Below are 26,590 nucleotides of genomic sequence, written 5' to 3' on the forward strand. Positions count from 1 at the left end.
CATAAAATATAAACTGAGTTAATTTGAAGTATGTTTTTTTTTTTTTTTTTAGTAGAGACAGAGTCTCACTGTACCGCCCGTGGGCAGAGTGCCATGGCGTCACACGGCTCACAGCAACCTCTAACTCTAGGGCTTACGCGATTCTCTTGCCTCAGCCTCCCAAGCAGCTGGGACTACAGGCACCCGCCACAACACCCGGCTATTGTTTTGTTGCAGTTTGGCCGGGGCTGGGCTTGAACCCACCACCCTCGGCATATGGGGCCGGCGCCCTACTCACTGAGCCATAGGCGCCGCCCTTGAAGTATGTTCTTTTAATGGTTAAGTAAAACAACACTGAATTTGGCGGCGCCTGTGGCTCAGTGGGTAAGGCGCGGGCCCCATATACCGAGGGTGGCGGGTTCAAACCCGGCCCCGGCTGAACTGCAACCAAAAAATAGCTGGGCGTTGTGGCGGGCGCCTGTAGTCCCAGCTACTCAGGAGGCTGAGGCAAGAGAATCGCTTAAGCCCAGGAGTTGGAGGTTGCTGTGAGCTGTGTGAGGCCACGGCACTCTACCGAGGGCCATAAAGTGAGACTCTGTCTCTACAAAAAAAAAAAAAAAAAAAAAAAAAAAACAACACTGAATTATACAGATGAGCCGATTTCAAAAGTTTAGACTGACAAAGAAGATACATTTTCAGAAATAAAATGATACTACTCAAGTTGACAATTCCAGCTGATATTTAAATATCCTCTAAAAATGGTATATATCAACTAGATTACCTCTCCACAAATTATGCTACTCTGCTATCCTACTTTAAAAATGTTCAACTTTTACCAAAGCTGCTGACAACAGTAACAACTTAGACTTATATGGTGCTACATCACGTCAGGTGCTGTTCTACAGGGTTTATATATTCAGTTCATCTTCCCCACATTCTCACAAGTTAGGTTCTATCAGGTTCCCTACCATATGAGACATGTAGAAACCAAGGCAAGAGATTCAATATATTGCTGAAGATTATATACCTCGCAAATGGCAAAAGGCTACTAATCAAGTCAAGTCCAACTGCACTGTACTTCGTATGTACTACAACTCTCCATTTTTGTAAAAGGGGTTTTAATCTATTTTAGTTGCTTAATATGATGAAATTATCAAAATATCTTACTGATACATAAAATAACATTTTATCTCATTATAATATACCAACCAGCCTCTTATTTAACCAGTCCATGTGATCATAGGTGAGACTCCCCCCAAAATCTTCTGTTAGCTGGCATGGTTCTATATAACGAGTCAACTTATTGGCAGACACTAAAATAACCTATAAAAGGAAAATTAAAAAAAATGCTTAGTAAATCACTATTAAGGTCCATGAATGCAATAAGGAGTTAAATTAGAATAAAATATGCAATATTATTTCCAACATAATGATATATTTAGTTAATATTTAAATCAATATAAGTTGTAGATATATGCTAAAAAGAATCTAACTATAATATTACATTTCAAAAAATAAGAGATACAAGCAGCTTACATAAAATATTCCCCCCAAATATTTTATTGATATTAACAATTTCTTGGTAATAAAAATCACTTCCTTAATAATGTAATGAGCAAAGTATTTTCATATCACCTTAAAATTAACTAATTACATGAAAATGATAAGCACAACGAATAATAAACCTGGCAATCAAAAAGTTACACACTTTAGGCTTGGCGCCAGTAGCACAGTGTTTACCGTGCCAGCCACATACACAGAGTCTGGTAGGTTTGAACCTAGCCCAGGCCAGCTAAACAATGACAACTGCAACAACAAAAAAATAGCCGGGCATTGTGGCAGATGCCTGTAGTCCCAGCTACTTGGGAGGCTGAGGCAAGAGAATTGCTTAAGCCCAAGAGTTTAAGGTTGCTGTGAGTTGTGATACCACAGCACTCTACTGAGGGTGGCATAGTGAGACTCTGTCTCAAAAAAAATACATATATATATATATATATACACACACACTTTAAAGTTTTTCTAATGTTCCTTTGATTATATGAGTAAAACAAGTGTTCCAGTTGCAGAGTATAACTCAGAATAACATATGCTAATGTTAAAAATTGGAGAAAAAAATCAGATAATTCATAAATGTAAAACATATTAAAATAATATTTTAACTCTAAATTTTAAAAGATTTTAAATACAAATTAGATAAGTACCTAAGAGACATTTGTAAAAATATATAATTTTTTGTTGTTAGGAATTCATTGAGGGTACACAGAACCAGGTTACATTGATTGCATTTGTTACATAAGGACCCTCTTATAATTGTGTCCCACCCCCAAAAGGTGTGTCACACTTTGTGTCCCACCATCCCCTCCTTCCTTCCCTTTCTTAGTTCTCCCTATCCCCAAACCCACAACATGTACTAGGACATCGTCCTCATAACAGAATTGAGTACGTAAGATTCTTGCTTCTCCATTCTTGTGATGTTTTACTAAGAATAATGTGTTCTACATCCATTCAGGTTAATACAAAAGATGTAAAGTCTCCATCTTTTTTAGTGGCTAAATAGTATTCCATGGTGTACATATACCACAGCTTGTTAATCCATTCCTGGGTTGGTGGGCATTTAGGCTGTTTCCACATTTTGGCGATTATAAATTGAGCTGCAATAAACAGTCTAGTGCCCAGCAATGGGATTGTAGGATCAAATGGGAGGTCTAGCTTGAGTGCTTTGAGGTTTCTCCATACTTCCTTCCAAAAAGGTTGTACTAGTTTGCAGTCCCACCAGCAGTGTAAAAGTGTTCTTTTTTCTCCACATCTGCACCAGCATCTGCAGCTTTGAGACTTTGTGATGTGGGTCATTCTCACTGGGTTTAGGTGGTATCTCAGGGTAGTTTTGATTTGCATTTCTCTAATAACTGGGGATACTGAGCATTTTTTCACGTTTGTTAGCCATTCATCTGTCTTCTTTAGAGAAGGTTCTATTCATGTCTTTTGCCCAGGGATACAAGGAATTAATTGCCTCTTTTATGTTTACTAATTTGAGTTCTCTGTAGATCCTAGTTATCAAGCTTTTGTCCGATTCAAAATATGTAAATATCCTTTCCCAATGTGTAGGTTGTCTATTTGCTTTGGTTGTTGCCCCTTAGCTGTACAGAAGCTTTTCAGTTTAATTAACTCCGATTTGTTTATTTTTGTTGTTGTTGCTATTGCCACAGAAGTCTTAATCATAAAGTCCTTCCCTAGCACGATAGCTTCCAGTGTTTTCCCCACACTTTCTTCAAGGATTTTAATTGTTTTGTGCCTTAGATTTAGTCTTTTATACATCTTGAATCAATTTTTGTGACTGAAACTGGACCCGCACCTTTCTCCACTCGCAAAAAACTAAATAAATTTTACTGAAGATACAATTGACTATAGAAGAAAATACATCTGTAGGAGGAAAATATTCAAATGGTGATGTTAATAAAAAACAGTATATGGGAATTTGTATTTACTAAAAACGACCTGATTAAAAAAATAATGTGCCTAGCTGGAAAGAGCAGCATGTCCTCCATAATGACAACAAAAGCCAAATAATCTGAAAAATTGTAACATTTTTGGGACTAGTAAGAGAGGTGAGGTTGTAGGGAATCCAACTAGTGTGAAGCTGAAGAAAAGCCAGACACCAACGGTGGAAGGAGTAACTACAGAACACAGAAGAAAAATCCTGGAACTCCTCTGTGTCTCGACTGTAGCAAAGATTAGAAGACTACTCGTGTTTGCAAAATCTTATAAAACTAGCAATTAATTTATTCTATGTAAATTATACCTCAAGAAATTGACTTTTTATAAAAAGGAAATTTAAGGAAGCCTCGTGGAGGACTAAGAGAAAAAGAAAGGAGGAAAAGAAAAATTTAGAAACAGAGCCATTATGCAGAACTAGGTACAACTATACTATATATAAAGTTATAATATAAATAATAAATGAGGGGAAATCACCAAGATATCTTTGCTAACAGGGAGAAAAATTATCCTTAGGAATATACCCAAAGCAGTATGAAAAATTCCTAAAACTATCAGTGATAATGGACTCTATCAAATTACGGCTTTACAACAAATCACTATTGGTAACAATACTTAAGATGGAAATTAATAGCCTTAATATTTACATTAGGAAAGAAAGCCTAATGAGCTAAGTGACTTAACTAAGAGGAGGAAAAAGACAGAATAAATTCAAAGAAATGGAAGTAAGGAGGTGAGAAGCAGGAAATTAATGGTATATAAAACGAATATATTACAGAATCTCAAAAAATCCAAAACTTGTTTCTTGATAAGACTAATGAAATCAACAATATCCTCACAAGACAAAGAAAAAAAGGTGCAAATAAATAACTTTAGAATGAAAAGACTACAACTTCATCAAGAGCAATAGTTTAAAAAAGTAAGTGAAGTACTATCTTGGGTAGATAAAAATTTTAAAAATAAGGATATAAAACAATTTTGTGATAATAACTATACACATTTAGAAGAAAAGGACATATTCCTATAAAAAGTGTGATTTATCAAAACTGACATAAAAACAGACTATCTATAACCAATGAAGTGAAGTAAAATATTAGATTGTTCACGTTTTCAGTAATCATACTACTAGTGACAGTTTTAGTACTGCTATTGTGAGATGACTTGATAAGGAACAAAGTGCATGAGAAATATAGGATTTTAGAATTCAGCCAGCCCCAACATCCTTAAGAAAATGGGATGGGGCAAAGAGAAAGGAAGGTTTTGGAGGGAAGAAAATTACCCTATGGTGCTCAATTTGAATCAGGGATATCAATTTAAACTCTATAATGCATTTCATCTTAAATAAAGACATGCACATGAACAAGTATACTTTCTAGTTGTGTCCAAGGAAAGGTTTAAAAAGGACGACCAATTCTGTAGAAATATGCATCATACCCAGCCGTCTAGATTGTGATTTCCAAATACCATTTCTCATTAAAAAGAGTCAGGGCACCCTGGAGAAATGAAGAAAGATACGAGGAACTTGGAATATTTTTTTAATCGAGATATCGAAAAAGCAATCACAGACTACTTATGGTTAAAAAAAAAAAAAACATGAAAAGCTTCTATTGGTCAAGGAGGGATTTGTACATCAATAGGACTAATAAATGCCATGAACCAAAACATTAAATATGTTTAAATCAATGAGGTCACACTGACACAAAAGAGATAATAATCACTACTGGATTAAGCTAGAGAACAAAATTATATTGAAAACAAGCAAATAAAAGGAAATTAGCATTTATCTCACCTTTTATATACAAACTATATCACTGAATAGACAAATAAGAAATGAAGGTAAGTTTCTCATTATAAAAGGATTCCAGATAGTAAATGAAGGACTAATAGAACTGGACCAACATTTCATAATTTTTAATGAACTAAGGGACCTAGACACTGAACACCAATGGCTGCTATCACAAAAGAGAAGACAACTATTATGAGTTTCATGGTCAAGGGACCAACCTATTGCCACTGTTCATGAATAGCCTCGGAAAAAGAAAATCAACTCTGAATATCTTACTGTGTGAATCCAGGTATCAATTTACAGAAATATAGAGGTTGGAGAAGGCAGAAGAGGAACGTGCTAAACTATATACCACAGGATGCTCGTGGAAACATGCGGTCTACCAGAAACTCTATAGGACAAACAACATGGTCTCTTTAAGAAAAGAAAATGTAAGAAAAGAGAAAGAGAAATCAAGGATTAAAAACCTGCATTCAATGGGCAAATACAGAATCCCACAACCAATGATAAGAGAATCACATGTCCTTTTCAAGCAAACATGAAATATTTAAAAATCTGAATATGTGTTAGTCTATAAAGAAAGCCTTGGTAAATTTCAAACTAACAAGTTGTATCATCAGAAATAAATCAAGCTGGAAATCAATAATCAATCAAATCAGCAATCCTTTAAAAGACCTTAAAACCATATTCATTTAGAAACACTCTGCAACCCAATGCAATGTGTGAACATTATTTGTATCTCAAGACAAATCAATCTGTATGTATGTATATAATTTAATATATTTTTTAAAATAAAAGCTAAAATATACATGATGCCTAAATTTAACTAAAGTTATTTTACAATATTTATTAACTGGAAATTTGAAACCAAGTAGCTCTTTGATATTAAGGTTTTGTTTCTTTTACGGGTATGATGATGGTTATCAGGTTGTATGTTTTAAAAAGAATCTCTATGTTTACAAGACACATCTCAAAATCTTCAAAGGTAAAGTGACATACCTGCAATTTCTTTCACTATATTATGGGTTGGGGACAGTGGATGGGAATTAAAGGTGCGGCAGGATTTACCACAGGTTGATGTTTGTTGGAATTGCGTGTAATGATACATGGAGTTAATTATACTGTTTTTTTAACCTGTGTACTCAAAATTCTTCATACTAAAAAATAAAAATATGAAAAAAACTAAAACAAATGTAAATCTCTCTTTAAGAAAGAAAACTCTCGGAAAGAAAACACTAGCCTGAGCAATTTACAGGGAATTTTTTAAAACAAAAAACAGATCACTTCAATCTTAAAACAAAATGCTTACAGAGAACAGAAATGCAGGGAATATTCCTACCTTATTTTATGAGACATTCTAGAATAAGTGACATAAAGTGTTAGCAAGGTTGTGGAAAAGAGGAAATTATTATACACTGCAAGTGGATATACAATTTAGAACATCTCTTGGGAAACAATTTGTCATTATCTGGAAAATGTGCGTATTTCTATAACCTTTGCCTGGATATTCTGCAGAGAAAATCTTGTGCATATTTATCAGGGAACATATGTAAGAAGGTTTACAGCAGCATCATTCACAGTAGAAAAAAATGGAAACAACCTAAAATGTCCATTAACAGGAAAATAAGTAAATTACCATCGGAACATCATTCTGCTGTGAAAATGAATCAAGTACAACTGCTGGAAATATACACATGAATTCTAAAATATGGCGAGTGAGAGAAACCAAGTCATTGAACACTAAAAGTATATCTTTTTATAAATCTCTAAAATCAATAAAACTAAATATATTATTTAGAAATATTCCTAAATGGGGGCAGTGTCTGTGGCTCAAAGGAGTAGGGCTCCGGCACCATATACTGGAGGTAGTGGGTTCAAACCTGGCCTGGGCCAAAAAAAAAGAAACATTCCTAAGTGGTATCTCTAAATATCTAGGTATAGACATAACAGAATAAAAGATAAACATTCCCTATTTTCTTCTAAGGTTTTGTCTTAAGTAGTTAACTTTTATTTTTTTTTGTAGTTTTTGGCCGGGGCTGGGTTTGAACCCTCCACCTCCGGTACATGGGGCCGGCACCCTACTCCTTTGAGCCACAGGCGCTGCCCTTTAGTAGTTAACTTTTTAATACATAAACACACGCACATACACAAAATGAGAATGCAAAGGATGAATAAACACACATTGAAGTTAGGTGTTAAGGGACAGGGCAGGTGAATGGGATCAAGGAGGGGCACACAGATTTATGTCAAGGTATTGGTGTTTGGGTTCTTAAGCTGGGTCATGGGTACCTAACGTTTGTTTTACTATTAAGCTTCATGTATACAGGCATCCTTTTTAAGAACATATACCAAATACCATACAGTAGTCTAGGCAGTTTTACTTCCTGTGGTTTCAGTTACCCACAGTTAATTGTGGTCTGAAATTATTAAAAGAAAAATTCCAGAAATAAACAAGTTATAATATATAATATAATACTATATTAATATAATCACTGTGCACCATTCTGAGTAGGATGATAAAATCTTGTGTCATCTTCTTCCCCTGCCCAGGGGTGAATCATCCCTTTGTCCAGCATATCCACATCCTGTACTTTACCTGTTAGTCATGGAGTAGCCATCTGGTTATCAGATGGAAAAAAACATAGTGTAAACAGGACTTAGTATCTCTCTGTTTTCAGGCATCCACTGGGGGTCTTGGAACGTACCCCCTGTGAATAAGGTGGGACTACTGTACTAAAAAACTAAAAACAGAGAAGAACCCAAACAGTGAAATCACTGACAGAAGAGGCAAGATGGACCTCACCCCTACGCTGCTGAGAGGACAGGTCTTCTAAGGCAGCACACAGGAGGTTAGAGGGAGAACAGGGATAAATCTGGAGGCAGTAATGACAGGAAAGCTGGTGACAGTGCACGTGCTTCTTTCTTCCACTTTAAAAATAAAACAAGGCTTGGCACCTGTAGCTCAAACAGCTAAGGTGCCAGCCACATACACCAGAGCTGGCAGGTTCAAATCTAGCCAGGGCCCACCAAACAACAATGACAACTACAACCAAAAAATAGCCAGGCATTGTGGTGGGCGCCTGTGGTCCCAGCTACTTAGGAGGCTGAGGCAAGATAATCGCTTAAGCCCAAGAGTTGGAGGTTGCTATCAGCTGTGACACCACGGCACTCTACCCAAGGCGACAGCTTGAGACTCTGTCTCAAAAAATAATAATAAATAAAAAATAATAAAAAAAAAACAAATAAGATATACAATATCAAATTACATTTTGGCTATTTTAATAATAGTATACTATTTTAAATGGCAATATAATATTGCCTCTAGTATGAGGAGTCTGACATAAATCAATTTCACTGTTTTCATGTCTAGGTAATAATGTCAACTGATTTAAAATAAACATCTCAGAACAAGAATAATAATACATAAAGTGGTTTTCACTTGGTACACAGTTTGTCACAGAGGGCTTTATTTTATCCTCTTGCCCTGATGCACCTTCTTTCGACTAGTCCTCAGGGATAGGCGCGATGATAAACATTAAACAGTAAGTTGAAGAAGAGATTTAGTGTACAGCAGAGGACTAAAGTTAATAGAATTGTACTGTATTGCGTTTTTTGATAAATAAGTAGATTTTAGGTACCTGTCACCAAAAAAGTGACCATGTGAGAGGACAGACAAGTTAATATGCTTCACTATTGTAACCATATTCCTGTCTATATTTATCCCATAATATCATTTGTAAACCTCAAATATACACAAAAAATTGTATTTGAAGAAGGCGGAGGAGGATGAAAACAGGTTTTAAAAATTTATGGGGGCAAGACATGATTGCAAGAGGGACTTTACCTAACAATTGCAATCAGTGTAACCTGGCTTACTGTACCCTCAATGAATCCCCAACAATAAAAAAAAAAAAAAAAAAAAAAAAAAAAATTTATGTTAATAAAAAGACAGTAAGTAGAGTTATGCCTCAGAAACCATTTAATCTGCCACTAATTCTCTTTGAGAGACTTTCACACTAGCAAGTTTAAACACAATCAGATTCCAGGGAGGAGCTTTTCCTTCCTCCAAAACTGTTTAGTGATTTATGAATTAAATATACATTAATAATGAAACCAGGAAACATACATTTATTCTATGAGGAAGTAAATTACTTGCTAAATTGAACATCAATTCACATTCGAAAAAAGATATCATCCTCCAGAGCACCATCTCCTGAAAAGACAACTGAATAGAAAATCCAAAATATAATGATTGGTCTTTCTGCTCTTCTATTATGTCTTATTTGCCACAACATTCTATTTAAATACTAAAAAAAGAATCTCCTTCAAAAAATCCCAGTATCACATCCTATATTTTCTAACTTTTAATGATGTATTATTCATTCATTTAATAATTATTATTTGGTGGGAACTAAATATATTTATTACGAACATCATTTATTAGAAGCTATGTATCTTAGGGCTGAAGATCTAAGGATAAATCAGATATATTTCTAACCAAGGAAATGAGCATTTTATTCATTTCTCTGCAATATTCCAGAGACAGCTGTGTAATGCTTTTAGCAAAAAGAAGTAGATTAAAGGTTTCTGGTTTGTTTCTAAAGCCTTTATTGAAAATACCCAAAATGACATTGCCCCGTTGGTCATAGCACAGAGGGCAAAGGCTTTGTTAGACTATCCCAAATTATTTCCAAATCCCACTCCTAGGGAAATGACCATTATTTTATAATTGGGAAGATACTGAACTAGAAGCCAATCATTCTAGCTTTGTACCCTAGCTCTGCTACAAATTCACTAGCCTACTTGCGGAAGACAACCTAAAGGAATTCACCACTCTAAGCTTATTTCCCTGATTTGCCAAAGAAGGCAAGCTACGTTAAATTATCTATGCTTTTTTTAAGCTCTAAGGGGACATAAATCTAATGAGTCATCATCCTATACATTTAATTTTGGCCATTTTCTCTAATATGTTACCTGTCTTGCCCAATGAAGAGCACATATCACTTTTCTACCTACTCTGGTTAATCTCACCATATACATTCCTTTCTAAATTTTGCAGTTCCCAAATACACTAAAATCATTGATAAACAGGTTTCTAGTTTAATGAGCCAAAGGAAAAATTCATAATTAAAAGGTAGATGCAACCAAAGTTTATTTCCATTTGAATATTTCTGTTAAAAGTTCTTTTTCTAAAATCAAGTTTAAATGCAAAGAGTACAGATTCACTGTCTTTTATGACATAAATATATTTAAGAGCATATCTCTCAAGAAAAATAATTTTCAAAGAAAAAAGTTGACTAAGATTACTACTATTATATTTGTACCTATCTAAAAAAGATATAAACAAGGGAAGATCATAGAAAGCTATATAAAACTCATGTTCTCCATCATTATAAAACATTTTATAAAATCCACACTTTCATAGACTTCATCAGTGACTATTCAAGGTGAAGAGAGTAGACCTGCCATGTAGATTATACAGAACTCTATCAACATAAAATGTACCTCAAAGTTAGTGTGTCTGGATAGACACATTAGTTTAAATAATCAGCAGAGTCAAAATCATGATCACTCCAAACTAACAGTTTGGAGAACTATCTGCTGTGATGAAATAGCTCAGTTTCCACTGCAGTCATCTCCATCTCTGTCTGGGAGAGAGTGAGGAGAAAGGCCAGATGAGGCTAGGGAAAGACCAGCAACAATTTCCAGACCATTAGAAACATTTATCTATAAAAAGAATGAAGGGAAAAACATTGAAATATTTACAATAGTAGGAAAGAATCTTATTCTCTGCAAATTCTCTATACCCCAGAATCACCTCTGAAGTGATTTAGGAGTGGTATCCCTACTATGAAAGAGGGTTCCTCCCTCTATGATACTGCAAAAATATACTCTGTTTACAAACAAGGTGGTAACTGTCCGCTTGCCTTTGGAAAACGGCACCACTTTCCAGATTATAATGTATCAATTACAGACAACTGTTTCCCAGAGGACAAACCAAGTTTAAATGAACAAACAATTCAACTCTACTGCAGTGACAGCAAACATCACAGAGGGGTGTGATTTCACCTCTGTGGATTTCCTTATGAAAAGCACATTCTAAGGCACAAGAAAAATTAAAAAACCACTGGGGATAGGAATGGAAGACATAGGCCTGAAATAAAATTGAGCTACTAAAAAGGGAAAGTGAGAGTGATGATTTTACTTTTAGGGAAATTATACTTTAACACATGCTTTATCATTTTAGGAATGTGGTGAGGATCATATTCTAATTTAACTGCTACATATTATTTTCAAATATTCATCTCTATGAACATTCTAATATGTATGGATAACCTTATATGAAGAAAAAGATTATTAGTTACATTCACAGTAGCTATCATTTTACTAAGCAGTTATCAGATCTGCCCCCAAAGAAATATGAAACCTAATAACTAGCACAAAGGAAACCAGAATAAAACAGTAGAACTACAGACAGGATTAAAAAAAAAAAGAAAGAAAGAAAAAGAAAGATCACTACTGTACACAAGCATTTAAAACTGTTGTCAAGTTCTTTCAAAGGAAATGAAAACTATAAAAAATTTTTAACAGTAAAGTCCTACATAAATATTACTTTTCCATTTATTTTATATGTGTTAGAATGGTCAAGGCAAATCAAATAACTAACCCATAATATTATATTAACTAGCAAATATCATGATTAAAGAAGTTTGAAGAGAAAGGTATTTACCATATTTAATTAAAACATTTGTGAAGATTTTCTCTATTCTGGAATCTAACTCATAGAAAGACTCAAAATTTGTTTGTCCTTTACTCTTATTCTTTCATCTTTACCTAGAACATTTATCTTTTCTTTTTTTTTTAATTAAACTTTTTATTTTGAAATTATGTAGATTCACATGTAGTAATAAGAAAGATCTCACCATACCCTTTATCCAGTTTCCCCCAGTGGTAACATCTTGATGAACTGTATAATTCTTTAAATTTAGATGAGATAAGAATTGTATTATATATAGGAAGACCATAAAGTCTGTGGGTTAAACTATCCATATTTGTTGCCTTTTTCTTACTGATTTGTAAACAAGAGTTTTCTGAATAACAAAGAAATTAGTTCTGTGTCATATGTGACAGAAATATTAAATGCTCTATTCTCTGCTTATCTGATATGCCACTGTTTTTTTAATAAAACACTTCCAAAGAACTTAACAATGAAACTTTCATTCTGTAGCATTACAATGTTTTATTTTTATTTCTCTTATGCTAAGAATGTGTGTAAGATCCAGATAAAAATGTCCTTATATATGTATTTGTGCACTTAGCAAACATGCATATGTGTGTACATGTTCAGACAAACTATTTTGATGTCTATATCTGTTTACGATTGGAGAATATTTTTCTCACTAAGGGAAAATAAGTTTACACAAAAACTGAAAAGAATCAGAATAGATGAAGACAGAGGTGTTCTTGAGAGAGGAACATTCTAAAAGTCTTTGGGTCTGCATCCTACCATTAGAATGATCTCAAAGAAGAACAGGATTAGATACAATATTAAGAAGAGATAAGGGAAGAAATCAATTTATAATGGTGGCTGGTTACCATTACCAATAAATAACACTTTTACTGTCATGAGTGACAATAAAGATAGGACGGTGGAGATCCTTTTGATTATTAGTCTCTAAATTTAAGGATAAGATTAATGCCAGTATCCTTCAATTTTATCTTGTCACTAAATAAACTATAAATATTATCACCCAGCTAACAACATCTATCATGTCCCCAGGTATAATGCTGCTGATGGACACAAAGTAATTGAATATAATATGCAAGTTACTAAAAAGGAGATTGAACTGTAAGTACCTATTTCAGGGATAGAAAGGATATAGGGAGAAACATTAAGGTTAGCAATGAGAGATGAATATTCAATGGCTGATGAAAAACACGGGAGAAGTGGATAGGAGAGAGGTCATCTAGAAGCAACAATTTAAGAAGAATAACGGGCAAGAAAATGTGAAATCATGTGGGAACAGATGTCACTAAAATGACCACTGAGTGTTTCTTTGATGAACTGTCAAACATACACTCCTGCTTACAGGATCACAAGTACTCATACAAAAGTTAGATTTTTGAAAATATTTCAAATACGTACACAAACACAGGCTTAATCACAATAGCCGAATTTATCCAAAATAACACCTGGGAAAATAATTTGCAATTAAACAAGCATCTATATTGAATTTAATTACCTATAACTCTAAGTATCACTTAATGGCTGGTGTTAAATTGCCTTGTAAACTTGAACATGTTTTGGCAACATATCAACCAACAATTGAAACTACTCTCATCTCTGTAGGATACCAGGCTTTTAATAAATGCCCGGTGCTTATTTACAGGGAAAACATCCTAGCTGAATCTCTTTAATGTCTAAGAAAACATATTAATACAAGAAGCTTTAATGCTTCTTTTTTAAAATAACAACCTGTGACATCATACCAAGGCAGAAAGGAATTCTTTTACTTTATCTTCTAAGATGCAAAGTTATTTAGTTACTTTTAATTTATATAAGATCCATTCTTGCATGGAGCCAGGAATATATTATAAGCCCAAACTATTAACATAACAGTTTCCTATGCCAGGGGCAGGGGCAACATCATCATGAGAGCCCCTAGGCATAGCATCTCTGAGCAGATGCCTGTGCTTAAGCAGGATGTTACAAGCTCCTCATAAAAGTGCTCTTCTCCCCTAACCTGCTCACAGATTTAGTTTCTGAACCACCAACTTCCCAGTTAATTTTGTATTCTCTCAGAGCAACATTTCCTGCATGTCCCTGGCTATGAACTACAGGCCTCACTGCCTGTCTAAAGTCCTCATTCACCATGATCCTGACTCTTAAGGCAATATTCAAGCCTTCTGACTTCAGCTTTTATTTTCTTTCCTGACTACACCTTTGTCTCTCTTCCCTGGGATGTAGTTTTCCACACAACTACACACTTCCTAATGTAATCAAGCAGGCTGGACGGTCTTCCCTTACGCTATTAGCTCACACTCTTCCATTAAGTCTACATAATAATCATATCTACCAATGACAAAAGTTGAAAAAGTGGGGGAAGAAATCTGGCTTCTACTTAGGATACAGAAAGCTAGAATGATCATTGCTCTAACCCTTACAACAATGTCAAAAACATATATACAAATTAATCTGTGTATCACAACTTTTCTAAACCAATGGGAGTGCTAAGTTCAGAGAAAAAACAATTTACCTGAAATCTAAGTAAAGCCCTGTGCCTTCAAGGACAGATGGAACTAGAGCTTTTGCTTACCTGGAGAAAATGCCAGACATAATACAAGCCAACTAAAATTTTTAATGAATCAATAAAGACTAAAAATAATAAAGGTTAGTGGGAAAGTACAGAACCCCTGAGAAGTCCAGACACAAGAAGAATTCATTCTCACTTGAAGGTTCGTCTCTACAGACCTCCTAGGGATTCATGAGAAAGAAGAGTAAGAGATTCAAAAAAAAGCCGCTCAGAGTATAGGTCCAGGTGAGGGGAACAGCAGCCATTACCAGCAGGGTGGAGGGAGGGGGGACTTTACGGTGCTCAGGGAAGGGCAGCAAACCCTGCTGACGGACCTTAGGGTATAATTGCATACCCCCCACAGCTGGAGAAAGAAAAAAGAAAAACTCTATTCCTGGAGACAGCATGGAGGCAGGAATATATTATAAGCCCAAACTACTAACATAAAAGGTTTCTACAGCGGGGGCAGGGGCAACATCACCAGGAGGGCCCCTAGACCCAGGGACACACATATAGCCAGTCTAAAACTGAAGTTGATTCTGAACAGAAAATGCCTCTCTGGCAAATACTGAGTAACAAGTGACATTAGCCTATTGCTGAGTGGGGGTCAACTGTGCAGAGACAGAGACTTTCTCTAAGGCACAGGCACCAAAGAAAGACCTGCAGCTCAGGGTGAAACAATTGATGGGGGAAAACATCTCTCCGGCAAACCAGTGTCCATCTTCAACACAAGTACCTAGAGGAATTTGAAGCTAGTAGTACACCGAGGAAAATAATAGCAACAACAAAACCCCAAACCAATTCAACTCCTGGCTAGAAAAACTTAGTCCTTCCCCTAACCTACTAAAGCCCAGCAAAAGGCAAGCTCGGCCCATGTACAGGCGTGAATACTACTAACCTCAGTTCCTAAAATCCTGAACAACAATGTTCAATAAAAAATAACAAGGCACATGAAGAAAGTAAGAAAGGAAACAACTGTCAAAAAACAAAGGAAACAGCATAACCAGAGTAAGACAGTACCAGATGGTAAAACTATCGGACAGGAAATTTAAGATAACTGTGACATAGAGATCACAAGATACCATGTTAGAACAGATGGGGAATTTCAAGAAAGAGGTAGAAACTATGAGGAAGAATCAAACAGAAATGTTACAACCCCAAAACACGGTAACTGAGATGAAGAAATTTTTCAGTGACAGCATCCATAAACCCAACACAACCAAGGAAACAAATGATGAACTTGAAAATGGATCAATAAAATACCCAAACATAAAAAGAAAAACTGGGGGAAAAATAACACAGAAAATCAACCAAAAATGGTGAAAACATTTCAAATGGTATAATACACCTTCAACTGGAATTCAAGGAGTAGAAAAGGAGAATGAGGTAGAGGAAATACTTGAAAAGAAAACATCTAAGAATTTTTCAAAACTGTTGGTGGACATCAAATGAGACATCCAAGAGAAAACCAAACAGAACAAATACCAAATCAAACACATCTAGACACAAGAAAATTAAAAAACCAAAATCAAAGTAGAATCTTTAAGTAGCCCAAGGTGGGAAAAGACACCTAACAAATGAAGAGAACCAAAGATACTCTCGTCAGAACTATGGAAGTGAGTGGCCAAGCCAATGAGAAGGCAGTTCCAAGCAAGGCATGGTGGTGCACACCTGTAGTTACAGCTACTGGAAGGCTGAGGAGGGAGAAAAGCTTGAACCCAGGAGTTTGCGTCAACCCTGGTCAACAAAATGAGAGCCCATCTCTTTAAAAAAAAAGTAAAATAAAAAAAATTAAAAATAACGCCCACTTAAGGCACTTTAAAATAAATTGATCCTTGAACAACATAGATTTAAACTATGCAAGTCCATTTATATGTGAATTTTTCTCCCACCTCTGCTATACTGAGACAGCAAGACCAACCCCTCCACTTCCTCCTCCTTCACCTATTAATTATGAAGATGATGTGGAAGAAGACTTTTGTGATGATCCACTTCTACTTAATAAGAAGTAAATACATTACCTTTTTCTTATGACTTGATCAACATTTTCTTTTCTTTAGTTGACTTCATGATAAGAAGACTGTATACTCATGTAACTTGCAAAATAAGTGTTAATCAACTATTTATGTTACTGGTAAGGCTTCTGGTCAACAGTAGGCTATTAGCAGTTAACTTTGGAGGAATCAAAAATTATATCTGGATTTAACTGTGCAGAGTGCCAGTGCCCCAAACCTCACATATTTAAAGTGATGAAAGGCAAAAAATATCTATGAAACAAAAAACTCTATACCACTGAAAACAATTTTCAAAGCTGAAACAGAAAGTTTTTTTCAGGAAAAACAAAAGCTGAGAAAATTTAATGCCAACATATTTTCCCTGCAAGATATACTAAAGAAGTACTTTAGGCAGAAGGAATGTGATACTAGACAAAAAGCTGAATTTACAAAAAAGAAAAGAAGAACACCAGAAACTGCATGAATTAAGGTAAATATAAAACTCATTTTAAAAATTTTAATTGCTGTAAAAGACAACAGACTGTATATAGCAAAAATAGCTGCAATATATTATCTATTAATAGAATAGTGAAAGTAAAATGTCGGAAAATAGGAGGGAATTGCTAGGGATACATTGCTTTAAGGTCCTTCTGCTTGCTGTGAAGAGGTCTATTATTTGCAGGTAAGCCTCTGATTAAAGTGATATATTGTAAATGCTAGGGTAACCATTTTAAAAACTGAGAGATGGAAATTATAAACTAATGGCGGAGATCAAGACATAATCATAAAAACTACTCAATAGTAAAGGTAGAAAAAACATACACAACAAAATGGTAGATTCTATACAACCATATAGATAATTACATTAACTATAAATGGTCTTACAGACCAATGAAAAGACCGATGGTCAAACTGGATGTGAAGCAAGACCCAATTACACAGCAGCTACAAAAAGCCACTTTAAATACAAATAGATAAATGAATAGAAAAACGTACACTTCAGAACCAAAGATAAGGAATCAAAAGGGACATTTAATAATAATAAAGTGGTCCAAGAACATTTAACAATCCTCAATCTTTATGCACTAAATAAAGCTTCAAAACATGAAGTAAAAACTGTCAGAACTGAGAGAAGAAATAAATCCGCAAATACTGAAGACTGAAAGACCGGAGAAGGGCTGAATACTATGAATCACTGTGACAGCTACAGAACACTCCACCCAACACAGCAGAATACATATTCTTGTAAGTACTCAAGGAACTTACCGACACAGACCATACAGTGGGTCAAAAATCAAACCTTTACAATAAACCAGTAAATGTAAGGGAAGTGTTTCCCTGAGTTCTGTAAGCCAATATGGGAAACTACTAAGTCTGTGGAGGAGTTGCAGGAATCCCCTATTTGTGAGTACAGCAACTGTTTTCCTCTGCCACCAAGCAGAAGCTGAAGATGGAGAAGGAGCTGACTACAGAAGGGTATGGAGGAATTTGGGGGGTGATTATTTCCTGATTTCTTGATTATGGTAGGAGTTTTATAATTGTGTGCTTGTTAGAATTCTCAGAACTATATACCAAAATGAAAGAATTTCACTGCATATAAATTATAGCTTAAATTATTTTAAGTGAAGACAAAAATTACACATTTTTGATATATTTCAAACTACCTCATTTACGAATAAACTAGGATGATAAATATCCTCACTTGATTAACACATTCTATGCAGGAAACAAATTTTCTCATGTACCCACAAATATTTACAAATAAAATGTATTAACAGAAAGAATAAACTAGGCTTTCCTAAGTCTTTCTATTAATATACATTGATGATATTTCCTCCATAACAAAAATATATTGACACTAACTTTGGTAAAAATAAAAATGAATGTACAATATGAAAAAGTCCAACATAAGATCTTTATCGTCCTACTCTTTGTAAGTTCCGAATGTCTACATTCTGCTGGGTTGGGGTTAGATTTGTACCTTTCAAAGTTTCCACACCTAATTTAAACACTGAAAACTTTGGCATTTATCAACTCTCCTACTAGGAAACTGAAAATTAATAGGTATGAAAGAGAAAATACAATAAATTGTTTATATGTGTATTCTTTCTTAGGGCTTATTTCTAACCTGTAACAAGATGTGCTCTCACACAGGAAAAGTAAAAGAGAGAGAGCAAAGTCAGTATTAAAGGACAGATAACTGTTCATGTCTCAAAACCAAGCCAGATACCAGAACATAACTATGGCATATCACAGAAAATGACCCCAAGTTCAATTTTCAAATGTCCAGGATGTCCCAGTATTCATTTTGGAAATGCAATAAAATTGTTTTAATACTAAAGGTTCTTCTTGTTCAAAGGAGTTAACCAAGAGTGAGACAAAGGAAAAATAAGAAAGCTTTTGTGATCTTTAAGAAAGAACCATCATTCATTCAATAATTATCTGAGATACTTAAGCACTAATTAAGCATTACTTAATAACCAATACTGAACAAAGTAATACCGATAAATCCTATTTTTAAAGATATAACATACATTTGTTCCTTTTTTATATATTATATTTACCTCAAAGCCAAGTCTATCCTTTTCTTTCCAAAAACAGAAATGTGTTACTTTCTTATCCCAGAATTCATCTGGCTTCACTACACAAACAAGGGAGACCTCAGCTGGAACAACATTCTACAAAATATAGAAAAATAATTACAAATCACACATGTAAAATGAATCATTTACTAAATATACAAATTACTAGATATTTATAATTAGGTTAAGGAAGAGACCTTTGGAAAAAAATTAAAAAATTAAAATAAAGTAGAAGAAATTCTCCAAATTTTGAAACATACATAGTAATACAGAAGTACATGAAAGAAGAGGTGATTCAGAAAAGATTTCCAATAATATAACTAGTACATGGGCATCATTTTATATTGATTTATAATGTATAGGCTGACTGCAGTGGCTTATGCCTGTAATCCTAGCACTTTGGGAGGCTGAGGTAGATGGATCGTTTGAGGCCAGGAGTTTGAGACCAGCCTGAGTAACATAGCGAGATCTCATTTCTATAAAAAATTTTTTAATTTTAAAAATGAGCCAAGCATAGTGGTATACATCCATCGTCCTAGCTGCTCAGGAACCTGAGGTGAGAGGGCTGCTTAAATCCAAGAGTGTGAGTTTTCAGTGAGCTATGATGACACGTCTACAGTCTAGCCCTGGCAACTTAGTGAGATACTGTCTCAAAAAAATAAAAAAATTAATGGAAAACAAAGCACACAGTTTTATTGAATCTCTGTACTAGGGATATGTTTATATTAAATGGCAAGGCCTAATTTTTAGCTGAGAAATTATTAAATTTGATTTTTCTAACATATCCTCCTAACAGGTCTTCCCACTTGACACTGTCTCGTGCTCAGTGTCAAACTCTTTCCCAAGGTCTGTAAGGGCCCTGCTGACCTCTCACACCTCTCACTTCCTAGCTCACTCCTCTGCTACAGTCTTGCTGACTTTCTCAGTGCCCCTTCAGTAAGTCCGTTCCCACCCCAGGTTCCTACCCACACCATTTCCTCCAGCTGGAATGTTCTTTGCCTTATACATAGGAGTGCCCCTTCAGTTTACTGCTGATTCTATTCAAATATTCCGTCTTCAGAAGGTTCTTCTCTGCCCACCCTATCTGAAGTGGCATCATCTGACGTAGTTTCCTTTTACTGCTGCATTTTTTTCATAGCATTTATCACCATCTGATATTATATTATTATTAATTTGCTTAATCCCTTATTGTCTTGACTCCGCAAGTGAAAGATAAGCTTCCCATTGGTAGGTAGCTTATCCAGCACATCACCCCTGTAATTTTCACTGCCTATGATGGTGCCTGACATATACAACACAGTCTGCAAAAATTTCTTGAATAAATAACTCCTCACTAACAAGCCAATCCCATTCTCCCAATATGACGGAAGAGTAAATTAAAGTAACTTGTTTAAGGTAACAGTGAAAAAGTCATAAAACTAAAATAGAAATCAGTTCTGTTTGATTCTGAAGTTCTACCACACCAATTCATACATTCTAGCCCAGTGGTCTATATATCCTTTCTGAGATGTCCTGAAAATAAGGCCAGGAGTTTGAGACCAGCCTGTTAGACTTTGTATAGACCAGTATTTTAGACTTTGCAGGCCATAAAGTCTCTATCACAACTATTCGATTCTACTGAGGTCATGTGAAAGCAGCCAGAGACAATATATTAATGAATGGGCCTGGCTGAATTCCAGAAAATTTTATTTATAAACTCAAGGGCCCAACCTCTGTATTAAACTTTAAACAACAGCACTGTATAATCATTTCTTAAGGAGAAAATAGAAAACCTTTTGATAGACACACATCTCTGGGCATCTCAGAAATCTACTGCCCGCTACAAGGATTGGGCTGTGATTAAGGTAAATAAAGTAAATTCAATGTTACCAAAGCTTTTATTAGAGGTGCTGGAAAATTTAAGGTAGATATGAAGTTTATTCATATATTTCCTTGTGGAAAATAATTATTTCAAGATCACTGAATGGGAAATCCCTGAGAAACAAGAGAAACCAAGCACCTCATTTTAGAGAACACTAGTTAAAGGCAGACCCAGCACTGATATCTGGGCTCTCAAACCACTGGTGCCAGTTCCTTCTGAGATAAAAGCAATGAATGACTTCATGTGTAGGAACTGTCTGACTATGAATAAACAGGCCATTTCTTCTTCTGAAAAAGTTAACTGTTAATATATCCAAAAGTTGTTAAAATACCTATCAGAAAAGAAATCGCAAGAGGGAATTAAATCATCCATTGACTGTTCTTCAAAACTGCCATTGATCAAAGTCCAGTTCAAACAGCGAGTCCCACACAGCTCATCTGTGACACAGTTGAGTGGCAGGATGAAGGGAAGAACACAAGGTCACGATTAATGGATTTTCACCTAATGGTTATTTTAACAACTTGCACAGAGACGAGGTGATCTGCAAGATTTGGAACATTAAATGCTGGAACCATTTTTTGACAGAAAAAGTTATGAGGGGATGCCAATTTGTACCCCCTTAGAAACTGATTCTCCTGAGGCCATGTCCTTTCTCACAAGTGAGAGAGATTCCAAAATGGGAAGTTTAAGTCAAACATTTAAGAAGAACGAGGTAATGGGTAGAGAACTGTTGTGAAGCTAAAATTAAATGAGATCATTTATATAGCAAACTTATTTAGCATAGCGCTAAAACTAAAAACTAACATTAGCATTTTGTTCCCACCCCTTGAGGTTTTTTTTTAACCAACTATCCCACATAAAAGACAAAACATTAAGAATCCATTCTCCTTAATTATAATTTAAATGTTTAAATTACATTCCTTTACACAGAACTCTAAAGCAGCTGCCAATTATATTACTATTTCTTAAATTGATTTAAAATTCTTATTTTTTTTTTAATATCACTGACATTCACCTAACATTGAATGTTCCCTATCCCAATGTTACTGTCAACTTAAATTTTCCCTAAACTGGCTTGCCATCAACTCCTTTCATTGTATTTGCTCATTTTTGAGCTATGATCAAGAATCCCTGCCAGGAATGTCCTTTTCACTTCCTTTCATTTAAATTAGGTAATCTCTTGTATCTAACTCAAATTTTACCTTCTCTAGAACCCCTTCCAAGGAAAGTAAGATGCTTAAGAATCATCTGCCCTCCAATCACTCAAATGGGTTATTTTTCCATTTTAAATCATATCTTCATTACATTACCCTAAAAATAAATCCACAAATGTTTACTGGGCATCTACTATATACCAGGGAGCACAAAGGCATTCTGTGAGGAACACAAGGAAAAATAATGCAAAATACTGACATCAGAACTCAAGGACATTGTAATCATAGGTGCTCATTAAATGCTAACCGTGAGCTGCTAAAATCCCCAAGGACACAGCTATTAAATAAATTTCTTCTGGATTATAAATAGATATTAAGAACATCACAAACACTGAGTTTTTTTGAAGAAATAGGGGATTAGAAGGGAAAGACATACCAGAATCACCTGAGAAGCCTCTTCCAACCACTTACTCAATCCTGCCACCTGCCTATAGCATCAGAATGAGGAGCAGGAGCAGAGTGATACAGACGCCCCAGTGCAAAGCTCCCAGGTGAGTTTGGTAATGCCTGCCCCCACCCTTCTAACATCACTGACCTCCCTGCGTAAAAATGACGTATTATTTTCAGTTAACAACAAACCTTTAGAATACGGTTGAGATTCATTTCATTACTTGAATTCAAGGCTATAAAAACTGAACCTGAACAACCTAATAGGGATACGTTCATTTTCAGAACTCAGTCACTGCTGAGAAGCCTGACATGGTCCAATAAATGAAATGCATTTGCCATTTTCACCATTATATGTTGCTAAAAAATGAAAACCGTTTTCTGATAGGCAGAAATAAAATTACCTGTAGCATTAAGACTACTGTTTTCACCACATTCCACTGTGATTTTCTGCCATCCACGATCACCGTAAATCCTCTAGCCTTACACTTTTCACTAGAACAAAGCAAAATTAACAAGTATTAAAATAAGCTACAGATTTTATTCTTCACAATTCTAAACAAAAGAGGTTTACAGCTTATTCATATAGAGAGAATTTATCTCACATAGTTTGGTTCATATTGTTAATAAAAATATTCTTCAGAGTATTCTTTTATTTTCTCAAACAATTTATTTTTCTCACTTTAAGAAATGTTAACAATTTTATTTCAAAAACACAGAAATTCAATGGCTTAAAAAGTGAAGAGATCAAAGCAACATTCAAGCAGTTCTCCTACTAGTCTCTCAATTACTTTACCTGGAAAATGGGAGTGCAGTGAAGTAGGTGGCTAAGGATTGCCAAGTGTGTTACGTCCCTGTCTCTCCTTCCTGCCAGAAGCATTAGATTCGTGAATTGATTGTTCAAAACAGGTAGAAAATAAGCTATTATTAAACTGTTGAAAATAAGCTTCTTGGAAATTTAATAAAAGGAGGTAACACTTGCTGTACATGATGATTCAAAGCTTGAAGAGATAATAATGTCTAATCCGCCTCTGCTCTCAAATTTGCATTTCAGTCACTTGACCAGCACAATATTATCTTGAGTGTTAGAAAATGTGTTATTCCTATGTTATGTTCAATTACTCCAGTATTTACTAAACACATCCCAGCTCTGAGATATACATATTACATCCCTTAGTAATATGCAATAACTTCTGTAGGGTAAAACTCCAACCTACAGGACAAACCTCACATAACTATGATTGTTACTATTTTACTTATAAAATTGACATCAAGGATCAAGGATCTCAAATGTCCTCCTTCCGTTACTATGGAAGGACATGCAAGTTTGCTTAGCAGAGCAAGGATTTGGTAGTGAAAGCTGTCTTCACCCAAAAGTTTCATAAATTCATAGGAAAGGCAAATGGTAGACCTTTTCCTGGGATTTAAATCCAACAACAGTCCTGAGGATTTTAATACTACTCCCTACTTCCTCTAAGCAGTCACATTACTTTTAAGAGGGTTCATGGAAAAGTCATGCCCAGTTCTATTGAGGAATAGTGAGATCATGAGAATGATGATGATGATATTGCCAAAAGTGTAGAGGGGGTTCAGGCTGCTCTGTAGGCAAGGACAGAAGCTGAGCTTCCAAAGCAAACAAGAAAAAAAATCAAGAGGTAGTGTAAATTGAAGCATATATCCATAACAACCTGCACATAAATATTTACAGCATTATAATTTGCAACAGCCAAAGAGTAGACAATCCAATGTCCATCAGCTGATAAACAGAAACAAAATGTGTTACAGCCACACAATGAAGTATTATTCAACCATAAAAAGAATGAAGTACTGACACACGCTACAACATAGCTAGATACAAACGGACATACACTGTATGATTCCATTTATATAAAATATCCAGAATAGGAAAATCCACAAGCACAGAAAGCTGATCAGTAGTTGACAGGGGGTGGGGAGAGAATGTGGAGTAACAGTAGTACAGGGTTTCTTTTGGGCTGATGAAAATGTTATAGAATTAGATAGTGAGAAGGTTGCACAACTCTGTGAATACACTAAAAAAACACTGATTTTTATGATATGTGAATTATAACTCAGTAAAAAATACAGGCATTCCCCAAGTTACAAACATCTGACTTATGTACAACTTGCACTTATAAACACAGGCTAGTATATGCAGTCCCCGAGTTACAAAATTCCAACTGACAATTTGCTCTTATGATTAGAGTCTATTACAATAGGTAAGTGTACCTATTCCAACTTACATGCAAATTCAACTTAAGAACAAAACCACAGAACTGATCTCATCCCTAAACTGGGGACTGCCTGTACTCTATTTTTGGATTTGAATTACAAATAAAGGATTCACTAAGTATTCTTTGGGAAAAAGAAGAAGAGGTAATACAATTATTATGTCTAAGTCAACAAAAGTAAAAAAAAAAAAAAAACCTGGGAAGGGAGGTAAACTGGACAGCTAATTACAGTCTGTGGTCTCAGGTAACAAGGGAATTTTTGGAGATCCCCACCAACGAGACATCTAGGCAGCCTGCTGTGACTCAGGGTACAAGCCCATGGGAGATGAGGCAGATCAGGGTAGCTGGCTGTTGAGTGATTTTTTGGAGAAGAGGGAACAACTCAAGGACTCTCGCGATGCATGATGGGAGTTTGCAGGAAGGAGAACTGAGACACAGGGCTGTCCAGTGCAGGGCCCTCCCAGAAAGAGAAGCAGGCCATTCCCATAACTTGGCGTCTACAGCTCTGACATACAGGTTACACAACCATTTTGTTAATTAAGTTTTGCACAAAACATTTACAATTTATATTATATACATTAATCTGTACGTGAATCACAGTAATGAAGTTTTTAAATACTACCTGTAGTGTTCTTAAAGGCATAAACTTCATCTTACAGAGGACTTACAAACACCCTTAGTCATAATTTTCTTACATTTCTCTAAACTAGGCAATGAAAATATACACAATCCAAAGACAACTATTTCAAAATTGCAATACCAACTAGTTTTTCAGGTACTTGAAATAAATTAGTTTGGGCTTTTAAAAAAATTTCATTCCTGTAAGCAGAAGGATGGTTTAAACTGCTTTTAATAAGAACATAATTAGAAGTATTTTGTGCTCTTTATAAAGGGCATTCCTATCTTACTTAACATACTTGTAATTATATATTAAGAACAGTAACAAAAAAAAAAAATTCTAAATCCCTGCCTCCTTGTTCCTACTCGATTAGAGCCTTTCGAGGGTGACGTGGCTGAGTTAACAGCCACGTGAAACAGACGAGGATGCTTAGCAAGCTCACTCGCTTTTCCCATAGAAAGGGAATGTCAGTAGGTTTCCTGGGCTCAGTATCCCGCAGCTCTTCACTCATTTCTCTGAGTTACAGAGACTCCTCTTCCACTCATACAACTCTGCTTATACTTACGTAAGACTAATTGCACTTATGATTTTATTGTAATTACTTGTTTAGAACTTAATTAGATATTGTGCTTCCAGAAAGCAAGATTATCTTACTAATACCTTGGCCGTTTCTAGAACAGTGCTTTAAATACTGAGGGCCTTTAAAAATATTAGATTACACACAGCAGCACATCACTCCTCAGAACATGACAAAGGTTTTCCTTCTTATTCAGAATTGAAGCCTTGGATGGCCTACGTGGTCCTCTGTGAACTCACTCTGGCCTGTCTCAAACTGCCCCAGCTACACTACCCTCCTTGCTGTTCACACAACAGACCAAACCTGCTCCTGCCTCAGGGCCTTTGCACATACTGCTCCTTCTGTCTCCAAGGCCCTTTCATCACTTATCTGCAGGCCTACCCCTGATTCCAATCATCTCTGGTAAAATGTTATCTTGTCATTTTGTAAAATATCACCACATACCTTCTACCTCCATCGCTCTCCTCTTTCCAAGCTTTGTCTGCATAGCACTCATGTATATCCAACATGCTATGTACTTAGCTATAATATTTGTTTGTGTGACCATTAGGGGGTAA

General features: G+C 35.4%; 1 protein-coding gene across 6 annotated transcripts in view; it reads right to left on the bottom strand.

Moving 5' to 3' along the window:
• SESTD1 (SEC14 and spectrin domain containing 1) overlaps positions 1–26,590 on the bottom strand; it is a 134,446-nt gene that overhangs the window by 40,040 nt on the left and 67,816 nt on the right. For all 6 annotated transcript variants that reach the window (XM_053597673.1, XM_053597672.1, XM_053597674.1 and 3 more), the window contains 3 exons: positions 22,993–23,083; positions 19,109–19,222; positions 1,189–1,302 (listed from right to left, as the gene is read on the bottom strand). In XM_053597673.1, the coding sequence (XP_053453648.1) occupies positions 1,189–1,302; positions 19,109–19,222; positions 22,993–23,083 (319 nt within the window). The remainder of the gene's footprint in view (positions 1–1,188; positions 1,303–19,108; positions 19,223–22,992; positions 23,084–26,590) is intronic.

Source organism: Nycticebus coucang, chromosome 7 (genome assembly GCF_027406575.1).
Source record: "Nycticebus coucang isolate mNycCou1 chromosome 7, mNycCou1.pri, whole genome shotgun sequence".
NCBI lineage: Eukaryota > Metazoa > Chordata > Mammalia > Primates > Lorisidae > Nycticebus > Nycticebus coucang.